The 21,072-nt window shown below is 34.7% G+C and overlaps 1 protein-coding gene across 1 annotated transcript in view; it reads right to left on the bottom strand.

The window, feature by feature from the left end:
* The window catches only part of Polr1B (RNA polymerase I subunit Rpl135), an 85,826-nt gene that overhangs the window by 43,604 nt on the left and 21,150 nt on the right, over window positions 1–21,072 (bottom strand). Inside the window, exons 7-12 of the mRNA XM_081736866.1 lie at window positions 19,459–19,721; window positions 15,659–15,772; window positions 15,115–15,243; window positions 8,160–8,434; window positions 5,828–6,025; window positions 3,263–3,367 (exon numbers count right to left, since the gene is read on the bottom strand). Of these exons, the coding sequence (XP_081592992.1) occupies window positions 3,263–3,367; window positions 5,828–6,025; window positions 8,160–8,434; window positions 15,115–15,243; window positions 15,659–15,772; window positions 19,459–19,721 (1,084 nt within the window). The remainder of the gene's footprint in view (window positions 1–3,262; window positions 3,368–5,827; window positions 6,026–8,159; window positions 8,435–15,114; window positions 15,244–15,658; window positions 15,773–19,458; window positions 19,722–21,072) is intronic.

Here is a 21,072-nt window from a genome sequence, read left to right as displayed (position 1 = left end):
GAAGAGAAGATTTAAAAGAAAGAAAAAGAGGAAGAAGCAGAGAAAGAAGGAACAAGATGGCTTGAAATTGAAAGTTTAGGCGAGAAAACGGAGGTCCTAAGGAACCTGTTGAGGAAGGAAGGGATTAAACCTTACAGGAAAGGAGGAAAGACGATAACAGACTTAGTGAGAGAGAAAGGAAAGAAGAAAGGAAAAGAGATAAGATCACAACAGAAAGGAGTTGAGTTGATTTTGAGTTTTACGTCCCGTTCAGCAGCGAGGCTATATAAGACGTGGACCTACTGATTAACGTGGAATCCGAACCACATGAGCTCCCACCGGGAATCGAACCCGAGTCTCTCATGCCAATAGAAGAGAAAAGAGTAGTATATCAAGTTAACTGTAAAGAGTGCGATGTGAAGTACGTAGTGGAAACAGGAAAGAGATTGGAACAATGGATAAAACAACGTAAGGACGATGCCAGACTAAAAAGAGAGAACAATGCAATATATAAATACATTAAAAAACGGGACATGAGATACATTGGGAAGGAATAAAAGGATTAGAAGGGGGGAAAAAAGGAGTGTGTTAAGGAAGTGGAAAGAAACCCAGTAGACTTGTGATACATGAATTATGGGAAAAGATGATAGGCAAAATAGAAAGAAAGAATTAAAAGGATTAACACGAGCTATTAGGAAAGATGTGATAATGGAGAATAGCAGGTGGACAGTAGTGAACAGAAATGCAAGTGACAAACACCTCATTAACAGTTTAGTTCTTAAAGTTTCATAATGGGTATAAAAGGTTATAAACAGGTGCGCAAGAAGAGAATGTGACAACATCTAATTAAAAATTTACTTTTTAGAACCAAGAGACAATAGGCGTGTCTTGCATTCATATTGTATATAGCTGACAAAATTGGATATTTCTCTCATAATATGTCTGAGGAAGGCTATGCTGCATAGCCGAACCTGTGACTCATATATATATATATATATTACTCTTAAAATATATATAAATGCCAGTTGGAGTTTTATTGGCAATTGGCCAATTCTCTGTTATCCTACTTTGCATCTACTAGTATTTAGTGCATACTAGCATCAATTACCCACTTCGCTGGGTTAAATTAAGAAAAATAGTAATATGTTCCGTTAGTCGGTTACCTTTTACTATTGCTAAAGTGCTCTTTGATATCGGTCATTTTCGATTATTTTTATATATCCCCTCCCCTTCCCATGTTGCAGGGCATGCCATCGGACATGTCATTGTTCATCTCAGCGACCCCGAAAACTATGAATTCGACACTAATATTTTTCATTTGGATCTTTTTTCTATATTTCCCCCATCCCCCAAGTTGCGGGACTGAATTTGTATTTAAACTGCATCAGAAATATCACTGTTCATCTTAGCGACCCCGAAAACTGGATTCGACACTAATATCGGTCATTTTCGATCATTTTCAAATGTCTTTCCCTTCCTCCACCTTTACATTACACCTTCAAAGGGATGTGGCAAAACCCATCTCAAGTTTAAACTTCATCTAGCTTGTAAATTTGATCGAGATCGGTCCGATGGTTCAAGAGTTATTAAGTTTCATTTATTTTTATATATCCTCCCTCCTATCCCCCTTCCCTATGTTCTACTGTAAAAGTGAAATGATAAAAAACATCCCAGGCCGGAACTTTATCTATGTTAAAAATTTGATCCAGATTGATGGTTTGGTTCAAGAGTTATTAAGTTTTATTTAATTTTAACTCCTTTCTCTCCTACCCTTAGTCCTATCGTCAAAGTCAATAGATAAATACCATCCCAGGCCCAAACCTCATCTATGTTGAAAATTTGATCGAGATCGGTCGAGTGGTTTAAGAGTGATGAATTCACAAAGACAGTCACTTTCATTTTCATTTTTATTTTTATTTATTTTTTTTTTTTTTACATATATATATCTCCCCCTCCCCTTTCCTACGTTGCATCGTCGAAGTTAAATGACAAAAATTATTACAGGCACAAACGTAATCTATATTGAAACGTAATCAAGATAGTTGGGTGGTTCAAGAGTTAAGTTTTATTTATTTTTATATAGAAATCTCCCCCTCCCCTTCCCTTAGGTTGTACCGTTAAAGTAAAAATATAAAAAAATTCCAGGCCCAAACCTCATCTATGTTGAAAATTTGATCGAGGTTGGTCGAGTGGATCAAGAATTATTAGGTTTTATTTATTTTTATAAATGTCTCCCCTCCCTTTCCCCTAAATTCTACCGTAAAAGTTACATGATAAAAGCAATCCCAGGTCCGAACCTCATCTATGTTGAAAATTTCGTTAAGATCGGTCGGATGGTTTAAGCGTGATGAAGTCACAAAGACAGTGACTTTTATTTTTATTTTTTAACATATATCTTCCCCCTCCCGTAAGTTGCACCGTAAAAGTGAAATGAAGAAAACATCCCAGGCCCGAACCTTATCTATGTTGAAAGTTTGATCCAGATCGGTCGGGTAGTTCAAGAGTTATTAAGTTTTATTCATTTTCGTATATTTTCCTCCTCTCCTCCCCTAAGATCTACCGTCAAAATGAAATGATGGAAAACTTTCCAGGTTCAAACCTCATCTATGTTGAAAATTTGATTGAGATCGATCAAGTGGTTCAAGAGTTATTAACTCACGAACATGGTCACTTTTATTTTTATATTTTTTAGTATAGGTATTTCCCTTTCCTCTCCCTTCCCTACGTTGCTCCGTCAAAGTTAAATGATAGGAAACATTCCAGGTCCGAACCTTATCCATGTGGAAAGTTTGATCAAGATCGGTCGTTTGGTTCAAAAGTTATTAAGTTCTATTTTTTTTTTATATATATAATTCCTCCTTCTCCCCCTCCCCTAAGTTCTACCGTCAAAGCGAATAGCTAAAATCACTCCCAGGCCAGAACTGCATTTACGTCAGAAATTTGAGCGAGATCGGTTGAGCGGTTCAAGAGATTAAGAGTCACACACATAGCCACTTTCAATTTTATAATATTGATAACATTTAAACAATATAAAACAAACGAGTAAGAACGATATTATTCAAATTACTAGAATACATATATAAAGCTCTGTAAAATTGAACATATAAAGATAGCATTTCATCTGTAAGTGTCTAATTTGACGTAAAATAACCCCACTGTTAAAATCATTATACTAATTATACGTTAAGCTAATGAAGTACTCAGGATTAATGCACTTTCAATAATGTTCTCGACTGTGAAATTTAACTAATTACCGCTTTCACCTAAAGAATCAGTAACTTACCTGACACTGGTACATGTTTCTAGGACTTTGATTACAGTCCGGTAAAGGTATAAGGCGGGCAAGGTTGCTCAAAAAGCTCGTTTCAGATATTTCCATATGCCTCACCTGTAAAAGAGAATACATAGTTTATTTTATCTGATTTTTTTATGGAACATGGCAAGTTTTATTTTGTATTATACGAATTGAATAATTAAGAAAAAGAAAGGGGCGGGAAGGGAGAGGACATACTACTCTCTGACTTCTGACTGTGCAAATTTTGAAGTTTCGGAACCTCCACCTCCTCACCTTCAAATATGAAACGCATTGAGATCACTTTTATAATAATAAAATATGACTGATTTATCCCACTCTATAAAAACTGTTAGGATATCCCCGAAATAAGTTTTTCTAAAGTTATCCTTAAAACACTTTCCTCAAGTAGAGACGCAAATAAATTCATTTTTCAATACGGAACATTTCTCGATACGAATGCAGGTACATACATATATCAAATTTACTAGACCTAGTATCAAATAACGACACAAATGTTGTACATTTTACCATATTCAAAAACAACACATTCTTAACTTCCTTATTCAGCAAACACAATGCTTGCGATTATTTCATTTACAACAAAACCGCTCAAGCATTCAAAATTAAAACAAACGTTTGAATGAATTTCTTTCTCCAATTATACAAAGTAGTAACTCTTCGACGAAACATTCAACTTCAGTTACAAACTATCTTTGATTTGGAAGCTAAAATTAGACATTATCATTGTAAATTAGAAAAATGGAGAAACAAAGCTTATAGCATTTACAAAAGCGAGACATAAAACAAACTGAACAACAATAATAAAAAAATTATAGCCTGAATTATGGACTGGCATAATACTCAGATTAGATTAAAGAAATTAGCACAAAAAGCGCGATTTAATGTCACACAAAATACCCTGGAAATTTGGAATAAACATTAGTTGGGAACAAAACTGCATTTTTGATAAATTAACTTAACGAAACATTTACCATGTTAACTACGAATGTTTAGAAACGTACACTACTACGATTAAACGGAATATAGAAACTAGGATTAAGAAACATATTAGAGACGCAAAAATAAAGATTTCATAATGTCCGGTTTACCTAAGCATATACACACGTCTAATCACAAGATTAATAATGTAGAAGATTTGCTCAAATGTTCATCATACATAGAGTGAAATGTTCTTGAGTACTTTTTCCTTAATACGAAAAATCCAAGTTTAAATTTAGACAAAACATACCCTGACAAACAATAGAGCTATATCTTCAATAATCACATTTTGTAATTTTGCCGTTTTAATTTTTATTTCATTAAAAATTGCTACAAACAGGTTACATTTTATATAAATATTAATCACTTAACAACAATTATTGGTTTTAACTATTACGTCTCAAAACAGAAAGAAGAAAAGAAAAAAAAAAAAAAAACAATGTTTACGTCAAAATGAGACACTAACGTAACGTAACTATATTGGAGTCGTCAAGTTTGGGCCAAGGCATAGTTTTCTCAAGCAAAAGAAGTTTATCGTTCCCAGAATTACACCGCCATCATCCAAGCCTTACACACAAAAATACAGGATGTATTTCTTAATAGGATAAGTCGTATTTGTGAATAATCTAGTTCAGTTGAAAAAGGCAGCAGCAACAATTACCGAAAATAACTTTACTACATGTATTGAAGGTAAATGCAAAACTTATTATTACCATTTATTTGTTGTTAATGTTGTAGAAAACTTTAAATCAAGTCAGAAAAATGCGCAGATAAGAGCAGTTATATGATAACTGTTATCATAAATTTATTTTAAAAATTTCAGTGAAAGTTCATTCTTTTATCTTTCGGGCCTAAATCATTGGCCCTTTTCCAAGTTAGTTGTGAACTGAAATTTTATTGGGATTTATCTTTCTTTTTTTCTCTTCTTTCTTTCTTTCTTTCTTTTTTCTTTTTTTTTTTTTTTAAGGGGGAAGTATGTATGATTTCTTTCAGCCAACCGAAAATACACACAAAAGAATCCGTTACAACATAAGAGATCTCATCACGGGGAAATTAAAATACTGCTAATTTTACAGTAATTATGTGATATCTTCAAATATATAAAAGATAATCGAAATGTGGAACAAGAGCGTCCTAGACAATATTATTTTACATGAGATACCGTTATCACGACTCACTTATCTGCTTTCAATTCTCAGCCATTTAAAAAAATCGGCATTTATTTTCGCACTTCTAAATGGCTGAAAACGGAAAACTACTTAGGTGACTCGTGATAACGGTACCTCATGCAAAATAATATTGTCTATCGCGCTCTTGTTACACATTTCGATTACCTTTTATCTATTTGAAGATATCATACAATTACTGTAAAATTAGCGGTATTTTAATTTCGCAGGGATTAGGACTCTTAAGCTTTTCACATTAACATTTCTCTTTGAAACCTCCTTGACAAAGGATCAATGATTTAGGCGCAGAAGCTTGTAAAGAACAAACTTTAAAGTAATTCTTCAAAATAAGTATTGTATATTATGAAAATAATAGCAGCATACTTACTCCTTCAAATCGTTCCTTCTCGTTGATGCATATATCTAGATACACTTGTTCGAATGTACCGATCATTTCGACTTTTTGTGCATCTAAATTAATAACAGGTCTCATCATTCTTGCGGATTCTGTAAACAGAAATAATCCAGGGAACTGTCCACATTTCTCACTCACTGGAACAAGCACTATTTCAGTTATATTTGGAATCTGAATAAAGATACATGAAAAAGAATTTTAAAATGCAGTTTTACTTCATGGTTTATGAACAAACTAAATACTTTTCTCAAGTAATTCTATTTGTTAGATTGTCTTTACAATACAAGAAGTTTACGCTTTTTAAAATTGAAATTATTGCTGAACCGTATTTTCTATTTATCTCTGCTCTTGTTTCATTTAACATGATATGTCTTTACTAACAAACTATCGACATACGAAAACTGATCACCTGTTTTACTGTCCCTGCTTCAACTTTATAGTTACCACAAGTTATTTTGTTATAATTATTATTTCTTTAATTTTTATTGTGTTTATTTTCATTTCGCGAGATTTTCGACTTATTTTAACATTCCTACATTAAATTATAACACACATATGTGTTTATGGAAACTACTGAATACATATTTATTATTGAAAACAATTATTCTCACCTTGCATCCCGAACTCAGATTCACCAGAGCCTGAAATGGTTTGCTGTAGAGATTCCCAGTTAGGGATGCAAGGTAACAGCATACTTTTCTTATAATATAATATTTCAAGGCTTCTCTCACCCCCTTTCTTTGTGTGTATTAGTCCGCTGCGGTGTTAAACTTATGACGTGATGAAGGGATTTTTCACTTTGGAAAAAGCTACAGCTCGAATAAGATACCTTTTAAAATGAAAATATATTTTAATTACATTTCATCCGCCTAAGTTATGTAGGACAAAAACGGTGAAATATATCTCCTACAAAACTACTAGATAGTAGAAAAATGTTTCAAGTATTTGATGTACTAGAAACGTATTCCAATTGTACTACTAATTAATAAACTTTGGTAAAGACAGAAGAGGGAACCACGAGAAATATTTCCATGTATGGGATATGGATAGCCATCATTAAAGTCATCGTTACCCATTAAGATGTTAACGGACTGACTTCATTAAAGAATTTAGTTGAGATAATCGCTCTAGCCATCTACTGCAAAAAAAAGTCGCTTACATGTATGGAATATGGGCTATAGAGCCACTTTAACGGTGCCGTTACCCGGTATTTGTGTTAGCGTTACTCATTACAATGTTAATGGGTTGATTCGTTAACAAATTCGGTCTAGGTAATAGTTCTACCTTCTGTTGCAAAAACAGAATTTAAAAATTCGCTTCTGTGTATGGAACATGGGGTATTAGATAGCTCCCGTTAAAGTCCCCGGTATCCGTTAATGAATTTATAGCTACCGTTAAAATCGCCGTTATCCGTTAATGAATTGATAGCTACCGTTAAAATCACCATTATCCGTTAATGAAATTATAGCTACCGTTAAAATTGTTATCCGTTAATGAACTCATAGATGCCGTTAAAATCGCCGTTATCCGTTAATACGTTAATGAATTGCTTCTAATAACGAGTTCGGCCGAGATAATTACTCTAGTTATCTATTGCAATAAAAATATTAAAAATTCGCATTCGTTCAAGAGTTATCGTGCGGAGTAACGGACAAATGGACATATTAACAACAAAATATTATAAGTCTCTTTGCGTGATCCTAATAATAGTCTGAATTGTAGAAAGTTCAGCCTTACATACTGCTAAATATGTTTATTATTTGACGAATATAAATGTGAAAATCGTAGGGCAACATACACTCGTTTCTTCCAGAAACCATTTCTCAAGTTGCAGAATAAATGGAGTACTCATGTTGCAGATCTTGTAGAAATCACATAGGGTTTGTAACATCATCTTGATTTTTAATTCAGATACCGCAATAAAGGTCATATTACCTACAAAGCCACGACATTTAACTCAAAAATGATATAAAACAGTCTTGACATTATACTCTGATATGCCCAGAACTTGTAAAAGTGTTACATTTGTAGATACATTTCTTGCAGATATATTACGATGTAAAAGTTTCGAGCATCGTATATTCGAACTATGTCAACTTTAGTACTGAATTCCTGCATTCTCATAAAAATTGAGATCTTCGTCCTATTGAACTCACAACTAAAGCTCTATACACCAAAGAATTTAACATGAAAGACACAAGATTTGGTCAAAAATTCGCTTTGTAAAGACTCAAACCACATTTCAAGTTACAGAAATGTAAAGATACAATTTATTACTATCATTATTTCTTTTTCTTTTTCATACCTTATTATCTATTTTCAACATTCGCAAGTCATCTGCCATATCCTTCGCTTGATCCCTTTCAACATAACCAAGAACTTTTCCATCAAGAAGGATAGTGTAGCAATCTTTCAGTGAAGCCGTAGACGCAGAGTTGATAGGTATCATTCCCAAGTTTAATAACTCCGTTGGAATGTTGCTAGAATCGGGGTTATCTGTTACAACCTGACAACTGATAGTCAAATGATTTAGTAGGCCGCAAGGAGAACCATCAGGAGTATGGACAGGACATATGAAACCTACAACAAGATCACGGAAATACATGTTAAAAAGAAGGAAAATGAATGCTTTTATAAATCAGGATGAATAACAAAATAAAACTACTATTTCATTATTTAGAAATATTCCTTTTTCTTTCAAAATATACTATGGTTTTTGGACATTATTCGTATGGCATGAATTTGGAACATAATTTGTAGGAGAAAAATTAAGTTATAACCACAGGATTCCATATAGAGACAATAAGGAAAAGTACTCTGTTGTCTACAGAAACTACATTTTTAATATTTCTTCCCTATACCACGGATTAAAATGAACGATTACGGAAACACTGTGAAATAAATTCAACAAGTCTGTAGAGGAATGGCGACAACCTTTCCTCTCTCTGTTGAAACCTAAAGTGTAGTATTACCACAACTGAGTTGATTGATGTGTTTTACATACTTATATATCAAAAATCATGATCTAATACGGAAATGAGACTCAAATTACTATTCGGGAAGGTGTTCCAAGCTTTGTATTCCAGTATGGTTTGAGTTTATGAGTGTTCTAATCATGAGGTTTCGCAACGTTTTTCTACTCACAGCATAACATAAATTATCCACGACTCAACATGGCATACCAAAGACTTACTCCATTTAAAGAAAGAAAAAAAAAAAAAAAAACCACCTAAAACTATTATACGATGCTGTTAATATAAATATGTATTCTAACTAACCTATAATAATTATTATTATCATCGAATATTAAAATTTATTATGGCACATAAATCCAGTGGATTTAAGCTACATAAGTTATTCTATTGTGGAAATACACTTTTATTTCTATTAAAGTAAGTATTTTTATTCATATTTTCAATGCGATACTTGTGCGTGCTTAACTGCATGTAGCTGGCTGATTCATGGAGGAATCGTTGACAATGTCAGTCTCATTTCATCATCAACAGATTCGAGTCTTTTTCTCCTCCATGTTTTAATTTCAAACAACGTCGAGAAGCCCAGTTCACACAAACGTATAGTTGAAAATGAATTCGGCGATTGATTCCATCAGCACAGAGCAAGTTTTGAAATTATGTTAGCTGCTCCTGAACCCAGGAATATTTTCACGACCTCTTTACAATCTATTGTGTGTGGTTTATTAGCCTTTATGGTAAGCTTGGCTACTAAATAACAACTAACTTTTTGCACAGTTTCCGAAACACGTACTATAAGAGTCATGAACGATCTTTTGTTTTGTTTTGTTTTGTTTTGTTCCAATGAAACACTGTACGTAGAATAAAATACAGCCGATAATAAAATACTGTAGAAACATCTAAAAATACAGTAAATGGGACAAAATAATAATAATAATAATAATAATAATAATAATAATAATAATAATAATAATAATAATAATAATAATAATAATAATAAAAAAAAAACTATAATTAATTTCTTACAATAGGTAAAGGTTCGCATCACAAGTTTTACCTTGCCGGGACACACCGGTTACGGAACACTGTACTAGAGAGTATATGAAACATTCCATAATGATCATATGAAAGGACTGCAATTCGCTGAATACAAGCACTCTTGTAAATATGTGGTAGATGGATAAACATTCAACTCCAAGAATAAACGGCAATGACCAGCCCTGGCAGGATAGGATAGAACACCCAATGTTACTCTACTTTTCAAGTTGCTCTCTAAAAGAGTATTGACTAAAGAAGACATGTTTATTGTTGTTCTACTAACTACATTTTCCACAAGGAATACAATATTAATATCCACATTTTCCGCTGTGAATCCGAAAGTAGTTTACAGAGACAGAAGAATAATATAGCAACTTTACAGGAACCAGATAGCTGTTACAAGAAGAGCTGAGAAGGAAGCAAGAACAAGTAAAGGAGTGAAGCAAGGATGTGGACTTTCACCTCTCCTGTTCAATATCTATATAGAAGAGGCTATGAAAGAATTCTTTGATAAAAACAAGAAAGGCGTAAAAGTAAATGGTCAGGTTTTCAGCACAATAAGGTTTTGCTGATGACATAGCATTGATAGCGGAGAACGAAAAGGACTTGCAGGAAACATTTTGAAACTTGAACGACCAACTGGAAAAAAACATGCAAAATGAAGATGAATAAGAAGAAAACCAAAGTGATAAAGTGCACAAGAGCAGGACAGGAAGGGACAAACGAATGCCTAGATGGAGAGAAAATCGAAGACGTTAAGACGTTCCCGTATTTAAGAAGTCTAATGTCCTCGGACGGAAGAAGTGATAAAGATGTAAGTTCCAGAATAGCGCACGCTAAACGAGCATTCAATAGGAAACGACCACTGCTAACATCAAGAAATATGTCGTTGGACGTTTGAAAACGATTTATTAAGACCCTGGTATCTAGTGTGGCGCTTTACGGATCAGAGACGTGGACATTGAGAAAAGTTGAAATATCCAAGCTGGAAGCATTTGAAATGTGGTGTTGGTGCAGAATGCTGCGCATATCATCGACCGAAAGGAAAAGGAATGAAGGCGTACTAAAGGAAGCTAATGAAGGACGACAGATCATGAAGATAATAGGAAAAAGAAGAAACAACACGCTTGGCCACCTTATTCGGCACTCTGATTGAATCACTGTGCTGATAGAGGGGAAAGGCAGAGGGAAAAACCAGGAAGAGGAAAACCAAGGATAGAATATCTAGATGCAGTTATAAAGAAGAGACCTTATCAAAGTATAAAACAGCTCTCCCAAGGGAGAGAAAACTTTAAAATTTCCATGTTGCCCACCAAACTATGGTTGAGGTTAACAAGAAGAAAACATTTTTCCGCAAGGGATGCATTTAATATTATCTACATTTTACGCAAGGAATCCATTATTAATATCTTCTATTATAATATAAAATTTTCGTAACCTCTACTCATCAATGTTATATTCCAGGTTACAATTACAATTTATTTTTCAATTCGATTACTTAATTACAATATACTCGTATATAAACACTGTCAGAGCAAAGGAAATCCGAAGCGGGAATAGAAAATTAATTACTTACTAGAAAATAGTACGTATACTAGAACAGTGTACGCTATATTTACAAACGAAAAGAAATGAAATATTGAAAATCTATGGTCAGTACTCATCTTTAAAGAGAATACGCTTGAAAATTGCAGAAACTTGGTTAATTTTTACCGGAATCATATATTAGATTCTGTTCACTTTCATAACTCATTTTCGCTAAAATTTTTAATCAGAAATAGGAAGATAAGAGAAAAGTTAAAGAAGAAAGGAAAAGCTATGAAGCGCTCAGATAGGCACCATGTTGGAATGCGGGTCATATTGTTTTGTAATACTGTTACCAGTCTAAAAATAGATGGAGTTTAGTGAAGAGAGAGAAAACTATTGGGACTGGTAGGTCGATAAAGTGCAGGAGAGCGAAGGAATAATAAATGAACTGTGGCCAAGATTAAAAGAAATTGATGAACAGAGTACTGTATTGACGTGATTCATAACAGCATAACAGACGGTTAAGACTATAGGGACAGTTCGTGGAAAGGGTGGTTATGTGAATATCTTCCTATAATATATCTTTGAGGGGCATGGAATAATCTGGGAAGGGGCCAAGGATATTTACGCCAAAGATTTGGTTGAATACACTGTTCTTATGGGTTGCTTGTTTTGGGATAGGTAGACGTGGAATTTGAACTCTGCAAGAGTAACATAAAGGCATGGAAAGTAGGCCAGACCCTCATTATGAGAACTGGCTCCCTGATAGACAATACACCTCCACTAAACAAATCGCAGAAACCAGATGCAAAACCTGTCCGACACTGAATACCACTTGAGCTTCCAATATCTCATTACAATGGTAACATACTTTCCATTATTCGGTAACTGTGGCTTTTCAAACCCCACTTACACTCTGAAATGCACCCACTGTTTAACATCCTACATTGGCGAAACTCCGATTTCGCTTTCGATTTGTAACAATTTTCTATATTCCTGTAGTGGCCAAACTTCCAAATTACCTGTTTCAGAACACACAACCCATTACAAGAGTTCCGACCAAACCTTCCGCGATGTATCTTCAAAATCCTTTGCCGGACTCTTCCATGTATCTAAGAAAAAATGGGAAGACGATTACTATCAAGTCCGAATCGCTTCTGGTTTTAACTAGGGATGTACCGATATATCGGTATCAGTGATATCGGCCACTTTTGGGAGTATCGGTATCGGCAAATGGACACCGATATTTACCAATACATTTTGCGAACTATTTTCAATTTGTTCAACATTAACAGTGACACTAATATTTCATCGGTTTCTTTAAAGTTGATCTAAATTATAATCAATTATACAATCGATTTCTTTATGCATGTGTACGCCTTTGGTTTGCATTACTCGTACTCAACTGATACTTTTTAGTCCCTGATACTTTTATGCCAAAATAGTGATGCAGAAAAACCAAAGGTCCTCAGTCAGGATTATGGGCGCCCGAACAAAATTTTCTATGGGGGCCATTCCATGTTTGCTATATTACGTCTAGTATTTAATATACGTTGTTTGCTATATTACGTATAAATTTTCGTGAGCCAGGAGGTCTCACCCTGCCCTCCCCCTTCGGGCGCCCATGGTCAGGACAGCAGACCCGTAATTTAAATCCCAAACGAGACAAAGGTTTTGATTCAGAAGAAAATGCTATGGAAGAACTGCAAGACGCTCACTTTGTCATTATTTTCTCCTACTTACTGGTTAAATACAATTAGTTCTAAAGTTATTAAATGGTTTTATTGTTTTCGACTTCGCTTAAATAATCCTCTTATTTTTTTTATGGTATTGCAAGGATCTCTCCATCACAACAGACGCACGTGTCAGCTCAACACGTGCTAATGATTACAAACAACCTAGCAGACAACAGGCCAACACGGAAGACACCGAGGAACACCGAAAGCAGACGGACCTCACGGAAAGACCCGAGGAGGACAAATAAAAGGAGGACCACCGAGGGACCCAGCATCAGTCGGCCAACTGATCGCCTAACCTTTACCTTCCTATGTCGCTGTGGACTAGGAGCACCTCTTCCTTACCCTATGTCGCACTGGGCTAGTGATCCATCTTGAACTTATAATCCAAGTCTAACCTACAACCTGCCAAAGTGTTCTGGAAACTGCCATGAGTGGAAGGGGCACCCGGCAAAACATTTAGTATTCCTTCACTTGGTCATTGAGGAAGAGACATTGCATTAGATACACTTATTTATTATATTATATTTTGTAATAAAACTTGGTGAAGGGGAAAAGACACCCGGTCTATCATTTGACTCTACCAAACACTACAGTATACACAGCAACACCTGGTTCAGCACGCATAATTTTTAAACAATAAAAAATTGTAACGGTAATATCCGTTCGCATTATATGTATGTAATAGAGACCAGCGGCGCAAATCTGTCTTCAACATTGGGCGGGACGGGTACAACCATTTGTTTTTTTTAATGCTCAAAATATTTATGAAGCTGGAAAACAATGCTGTGGAGGATCAGAGAAGCAGAGTTGTCTTCAACACTGGGAAGCGGGGGCAGATTTGAGGCTTATTTGGGAAGGGGGGGAGTGAGACTCATATTATGGTAGATGAGGTGAACCTGTTGTATATTATATATCAAGGGATGTAGATGAAGTGACAGTCGGACACAAATCATCACAATTCTACCCCAAAAAACACATTTCAAATTGGAATATTGTGGGATAGTCCACCCCAGTTCCAACATTGAGGAGGACATGTCCTCCTCATCCCCCTGGGATTTGCGCCAGTGATAGAGGCTAGTAAATACAATGTAACTGTCAAAGTACATTATCACTCTAAATATCAATCACTGACTCTTAGAATTAAGTTTACACTATATAAGTATTTGCTGCTTTTTAGTTCATTTTATGTGAGCTGGATTAAATTTAGAGGAAATATATATATTTTTTTTTGTATGTGTGTGAAACCTAATATGAAATTCTGCTTTTTTTTTTTTTCTTTGTATGTCAAATTTTGGCCTTACATCTAATATACCCTATTACAATGTTGATAATTTCATTCTTCTGAAAATTCCTGATAATATATAAGAAATGTGTTCAAAAGTATCGATATCGGTATCGGCAGTATCGGTCTCTTCAATATCGGTATCGGTATCGGGAATCGGTACATCCCTAGTTTTAATCGTCGTAATATTCTACCCACCTACACTATTTTTTTTTTAATGTTTGCAAACTTCTCTTATTATCTTTATTACTATTTAAAAATATTTCTTCCACATATTTTTCATTCAGTATAATTTCCCATTTTTTATTTCTTATATTCTCAGATACAGTTTCTCATTAATAAGTATTTTTTGTTACTCTTTTACTAATTTCTTCATTAATTTTTATTTTCCAATTCTTTTCTCCATATTCTCTTCACTTGTTATTCTTTCGCTCGTCTGCATTCTTACCGACCTACTACTTCCATAAATGTCTACCTAAACATGTTACACTTTTTTCCTCTTCCTTCCGTTTCTTCTCTTCTATCCCTAATTTCTCCCCACTCTATCTGATGGGACTTTATAGCTAACTCGTTATAACTTTTTTTTAAAGTGTATATGACTATATTTTCACTATTTGTTGATAAGTAATTCGTTTTTAATTTCTGTTTCGGGATTCCTTTGTTCCAATAAATATATAAATAACTACTAAAGAAAGCACGTACCCCATGCGTCAGGCAGGAGTTGTCTAGCTTCTGTGCTTCTCATTTCCTGGAAAAATGCTCCTCGATGAACTGATTTAAAGTGTGACATATATCGCATCCTGTTAATGTTCTCCGCCATTATTGTTAAACCTAAATCAAGATAATAATAAACTACATTAGTCGAAACTCTTATATTAACAACTAAAATCCTATATGTAATATTGGAAACAAAGTGAACATAATTAATACGTAAAGATGTGCATTCCAATGCACTACTTTCCATTACAATAATAATAATAAGTAGTTACCTGTATGGTACGTCGTGGAACTAGAATTGGAAAACGGTTAATGCCGGGAATTGGAAAACGCTGTCAAAAATACTATCTTAAAAAAAAGAAAGAAAGAAAGAAAGAAAAAGAAAAGTAATACAATCGTGTCCGTGGAGCATTTTTAATAATTGTGATCCCCTCGTTTATGACGTACATTTACCTGCAACGTATACATCCAGAGCATGGAGTACGAAAACCAAATAATGAGGCAGAACAAAAAAGAAACGAATAATTACCTTTATCTTGCATTAATCCTAGTCCTGAAGTGCTGACCAGGTTCCCTGTCGCCAGAAATGATTCCATTGAATTTTCTGGGCTTATAGACCTCTGAAATATCCAATGCATTTCAGCTGAAACGATATCAAACAATACAGTGTGTGATATTGTTGAAGGTGGTTTTTGCTATTACATTTTAATGACATGTTATTAATAGTGCAAAATTTTAATCGCTGGTATTGATCTTTTTCATTCTACAGTAAGTTTGAAGCTTATGTGTCAATTTTATAATAAGAGGGCTGTAAAGAAATAAGTGGCAACATATAAATCTTTCGTGAACCATTTATTCATGAGACTTCTACAGGCCTTCAACGTAATCCCCTGCAGCATATTGCACCGTTGCCAGATGTGGGGAAGTCGCAGGATACCAGCAGCGGTGCCCTCTTTGTTGATGTCTGCAAGAGAGCATCCTATAGCTTAAAGAATGGCATCTCTGGTGCGAAAACGCATCCCTCGCAGTGGTTCTTTCATTTTAGGGAACAGATGAAAGTCACATGAACTCAAGTCCGGTGAATAGGATGGGTGCTCTAGAACCTCCATCGTGTAAACAGGTTCCTCACAGCAACTGCGTGTGTCAACGGGCGTTGTCATGCAAAACAATGGGAGGATCCCTTATGAAGTTGGATCGTTCCCTGTGCAGTGCAGGACGAAGATGTTTCAAAAACCTGAGGTACCCGGACCAAGATGTTCCAGTACACTGCATTTACGGTCTGGTTTGGACGAACTGCATGCCGTAATATGACACTACGCACATCGTATGCCACTATTAGCACCACCTTCATATTCCCCGGTTCCTGACGCAGCTTCTTGGATCGGGAAGATGATGGGTGGCGCCTTCATTTGATTAGAGCTTAAGTTCTGGCTTTATACGATCGCGCCCATGTTTCGTCAAGTGCGACGATCCTGTCCAGGAACACGCGACCTTCCCATCTGAAATGTGCCAAGTGATCGCCTGCGAGACGTATTTGTGTCATTTGTGAACGTCTGTAAGGTGGTGCGGTACCCACTGGGATGTCATTTTTCAGTAACCAAGGACATTGTGCAACGTATTCAATACTGTAGTGTGGGATGTTACTACCTCGTTAGCCAATTCCCTGGCAGTCCACCTCTTGTCCACATGTAGCAAATACTGAATTAATTCAATGACTCAGTTGTCCATCCTATAACGACCTCCACTTGGTTTCTGTTGCACACTATCACGCCCTGCACGAAATGCTGCAACCCAACGTGCCACAGTCCGATACGGCAATACGTTATTACCGCATGCTTCACGTAGTCCAGAGTAACATTTCCCAGGCGTTTTTTACATGGGCCACTTCGATCTTTATTCATGCATTTTGCTCTACCTTAGAAAACATCCCCTTTTGAGTGGAGTGATTTGACAGCTACATTCAACACACTCCACTACTATCACTGCGGCACCTACACTAGCGCCACCATCCGAGTTGTATAGTTCTACACATCCTCTACATGTGTTGCCAACAGCAGCCTGAACAAAAATTCCCGCGCGGGAATAAAACAGTGTTCCACTTATTTCTTTCCAACCCTCGTACTACTCCCGTTACATTTATTATTGACCAACATTTCATACAATTCATGCTGATGATCTCATTACATAATATGTATGAACTACCATACCAATAAAGGTAGAAGAGATCAGCAAATATTATTTGTATACATATGTTCAACAAATATTATTTTTATACATATATTCTGATCATTTCCTTCTCCTTAGGCAAAAGATGAAATCCACAACCAATCACTTGCATTTATCATTTGTCTTCTTTAGCCTCCACAGCATTATTGTGGGATAATATACTGTCATATTCTTCGGTCCTTGCCTGAGCACCATACTACTGTCTGATTTTTGAATCATCATTATCATATTATTATTATTATTATTATTATTATTATTATTATTATTATTATTATTATTATTATTATTATTATTATTATTATTATTATTATTATTATTATTATTATTATTATTATTATTTTGGAATCCCGACATATAATATACATTAATATTACCACGAGACGTAATAAAGAACGAAATTACAAAACATGAGAACTTTACTATTCTGACTTTTAAAATAACGCTCTGAAATCAAAAGCAAGACACTTAAGCATCATAGTACTAGTCAAGTCACAGAAAGCACTACTGTAGAATGACCGATAGCTTATATATAAATTTATAGGAAAAATAGTTTTGTAAATCACATGAGATGGAGCGGGGGCCAGACAGAATTGATCTCCAAAGTTATTTAATGTATTATATATGGACACGTAAGAACATTATTGTATATGCTGTCTCTTTACCTTCCAAGCTTGGATTAACTATCTTCGATCATTCAAGTTTCAGAAACTGTAACACTGAGAACAGATATACTAAGAACAACAAGAAGTTGTTGAAGCTTTAATTTAAATCGAAAACGAGAACTTGAGCTTTCTTTCTTCTTGCGTACGTCGGGTTGACAAGTGAATGGATTCCAGTAATATTATCGAAACTATTAATGTATGCTTGGTTAAAAATAACACATGCAATAAGACGTGATTATTTCTTAACAATATTAACCCCATGACTTATTATTTATTTTTCACATGTCGGTGAAAATTAAACTATTTTATTGACAAAAAATTTTAATAGTCGTTGTCAATGGATGTTGTTGCCTATTGTAATTTTCAAGGTTATGCCAAACAATATAACTTACAATGCTTTAAAAGTAACTCACTTTAAAATTCCGAATATATTCGTTTTGTCTAAATGTGAATATATGGACTAGAAAATAATTCCTGAAGTAAGTATTTTACAGTAAATTACCATCGAAACCTCTAAAACTGTGCAGGAAATCCATAAAGAAAATACAAATTTCATGCCAATTAAAATGTTTTAAGATAGTCCCTTTAAAATCCTGAGAACATTCATTTTCTCATTGCCGCTGAGAGTACACTCACTTTCTGATCCATTGTACTATGAACCTACATCAATAAAATAAAAATTCTTCCACACAATCAAACAAAATAAATCAGGAGTCACAGCTAATAATAAACTGACAATAAAAACCTAATTTCTGCTCTTAACGTTTGCACTTTGTAAGTCAAGAGCAAAACCATTGTGACAACGAACATTATCACTTTATTAGCGTGACGCTACGCTACCATCTTGAAGCTATAAACATAACTAGTGATACTGGACAACAAAACGTGCATATTCGTGGTTTAGACAGAATTTACAGATTATTTTAAGGTGCCCATATATTCTCGGGATTTTAAATTAAAGGGTTAAATTCACTAACCAATATAATAAGTCTTTCTACATTAACAAACAACGTATGATTTGTATTAATAATATTATTTATTTGTATTAATAATAATACAAATAATTACCGCGGTTTGAAATAGATCAGTTCCGGTAACCTTCACGCATATTTTAGTTACAAAAAGAAAATGTGAAAGAAACATGTTTCCATGTTATGACTGAAAACTGTAAACCACTGTAAATACACGATAGTGAAAGGTTGTCCTGTTTGTGAGTAGTTAAAAATTTAGAAAACCTTAGTAGTATTTCCTTCCTATTTTCTTGAAAAGACAAAATATTACTGAATATGTTGAATGAATAGTAGTATAATAAGGACATGTTATTATTGTTGACAATACAAAACTTTTTCATTGTAATCACACAATATCCTGGAAAAATAACTGAACGAGGTCAATTATAGAAAACTTGGCCAGAGAGAGAGAGAGAGAGAAAAGAACTTACTAGAATTCAACTTGTAGTCCCCTTTCTTAGTATTTCTTGCCTTTTTTAACATAAATTGACGAGCACTCATTAGCCAAATATACAGTTTATCCTTGAGAATTTGCAGATACAAATGGCCTGGAAGTAGCAATTCTTGCATCATCACGCTATCTGCTCCCTCAATACGACATTTGCCTTGTGCGTAGGAAAACAACTTCTTTGTCATAAATGCAAACAAATTAAATTTGTCTGCATTATCATCAAGATGTATTGCCAAACACCTCCTAAAAAAGAATACAAATCTTTCAAACTCAATGGAACAGAAAAACACTCTTACGTTTACAAATATTAGAAAACAATGTATTAGATTTTCATTTCGAATAAAGGAGTTACGTAGTATATACCAGCTCGTACTAAATTATCGTAGAACAGCGAAAGGATGAGAGTCCATAAGGTTTTTTTTTTTTTTTTTTTTTTTCCTCTGAAAATCTCTCAAAAATGAAATGAGTACTACAACAATTCTAACTACTCGTGTTAAATATAGAACATACCTACGTAACGATGCTATAAATATTTGTTTCACGCTATCCACATTTACGTTTATTTTAGAGTCCCAAACTCAAGTAGTTGGAGAATTTTTGCGAAAAATCGCTGATTTTTCATTAGTCTCGTGCTTGTTAAACTATGAGCGCAACGTTGATTCACTTTTTTATTTATACAATATACTAAACATGTAACAACACATAAGATATATAAGTAACAAAGTATATCACGATTGCACTCATAGTAAAAGAAAAAAAGTATCAGTAGGTCTGCTGCACTGACGTCATGTAGCAGAAAATTGCCTGTAAAGACCAAACGAAACCGTGTTTGATTGCACGGAGTTTGCATTTGTGAGAAAATAGGTCTATGCAGTGATTATAGAGAACAGAAAACACTGTAGTAACGTTGTGCGAAGTTGTACAGATGTATGTGTGGTGCAAAATATTGAAGAGTCAAGGGAGACTTATTCTAAAAATGCCACATTTCTTACAAAACAAGCAGCAGCAGCATACCGCAAATGAATAAGTCACGACTGGTTACATGTATTAGTTGGGTAATTGAAGCTGTCAACGGTTTAATCAAACGACGGAAAGCTTTAGGACAGGTAATGCCGAACACACAGATACCCATGAGTGGCGAGTTTGTTCGAATTATTTGTGCTATGTGCAGTGCTTTTCGAGTTTTTCGTATCTCAAGACGAGATCATCGTCGAAAGAATGCTAACCTTGGTGAACCAACGTAATCATTTACAAATACTATTAGAATAAATAAATAATAATAATAAAACGAGTACTTGGCATAAGATGTCCGTTGACACTTCAATGGACTTTCCAAGATTGACCATTCAGGAGTTGCGCCATATGACGCTTGGGGTGTATCAAATTAAGCAAGGCAAGTCTTATACAGAGAAGCATTTGAGTGAATTGCGTCCTTATGAACTATTTATTCACAGAGAGCGAGATGATACTGTTCGTGCTAACTACAATCACGCCACACGTCTTCCAAAATGTATGACGCATGTTTCAATACCACAATAGTGTTTCACCGCCAATTCGTAGCTGGTATTGCGAATGTAAGGTCGATGCATGGGTG

The sequence above is a fragment of the Thermobia domestica genome, chromosome 13, assembly GCF_964235325.1.
Source record: "Thermobia domestica chromosome 13, izTheDome1.hap1.1, whole genome shotgun sequence".
Lineage (NCBI taxonomy): Eukaryota > Metazoa > Arthropoda > Insecta > Zygentoma > Lepismatidae > Thermobia > Thermobia domestica.
Note: the sequence above shows the minus strand (reverse complement) of the source record. Positions and strands in the feature narration are given on the sequence as shown.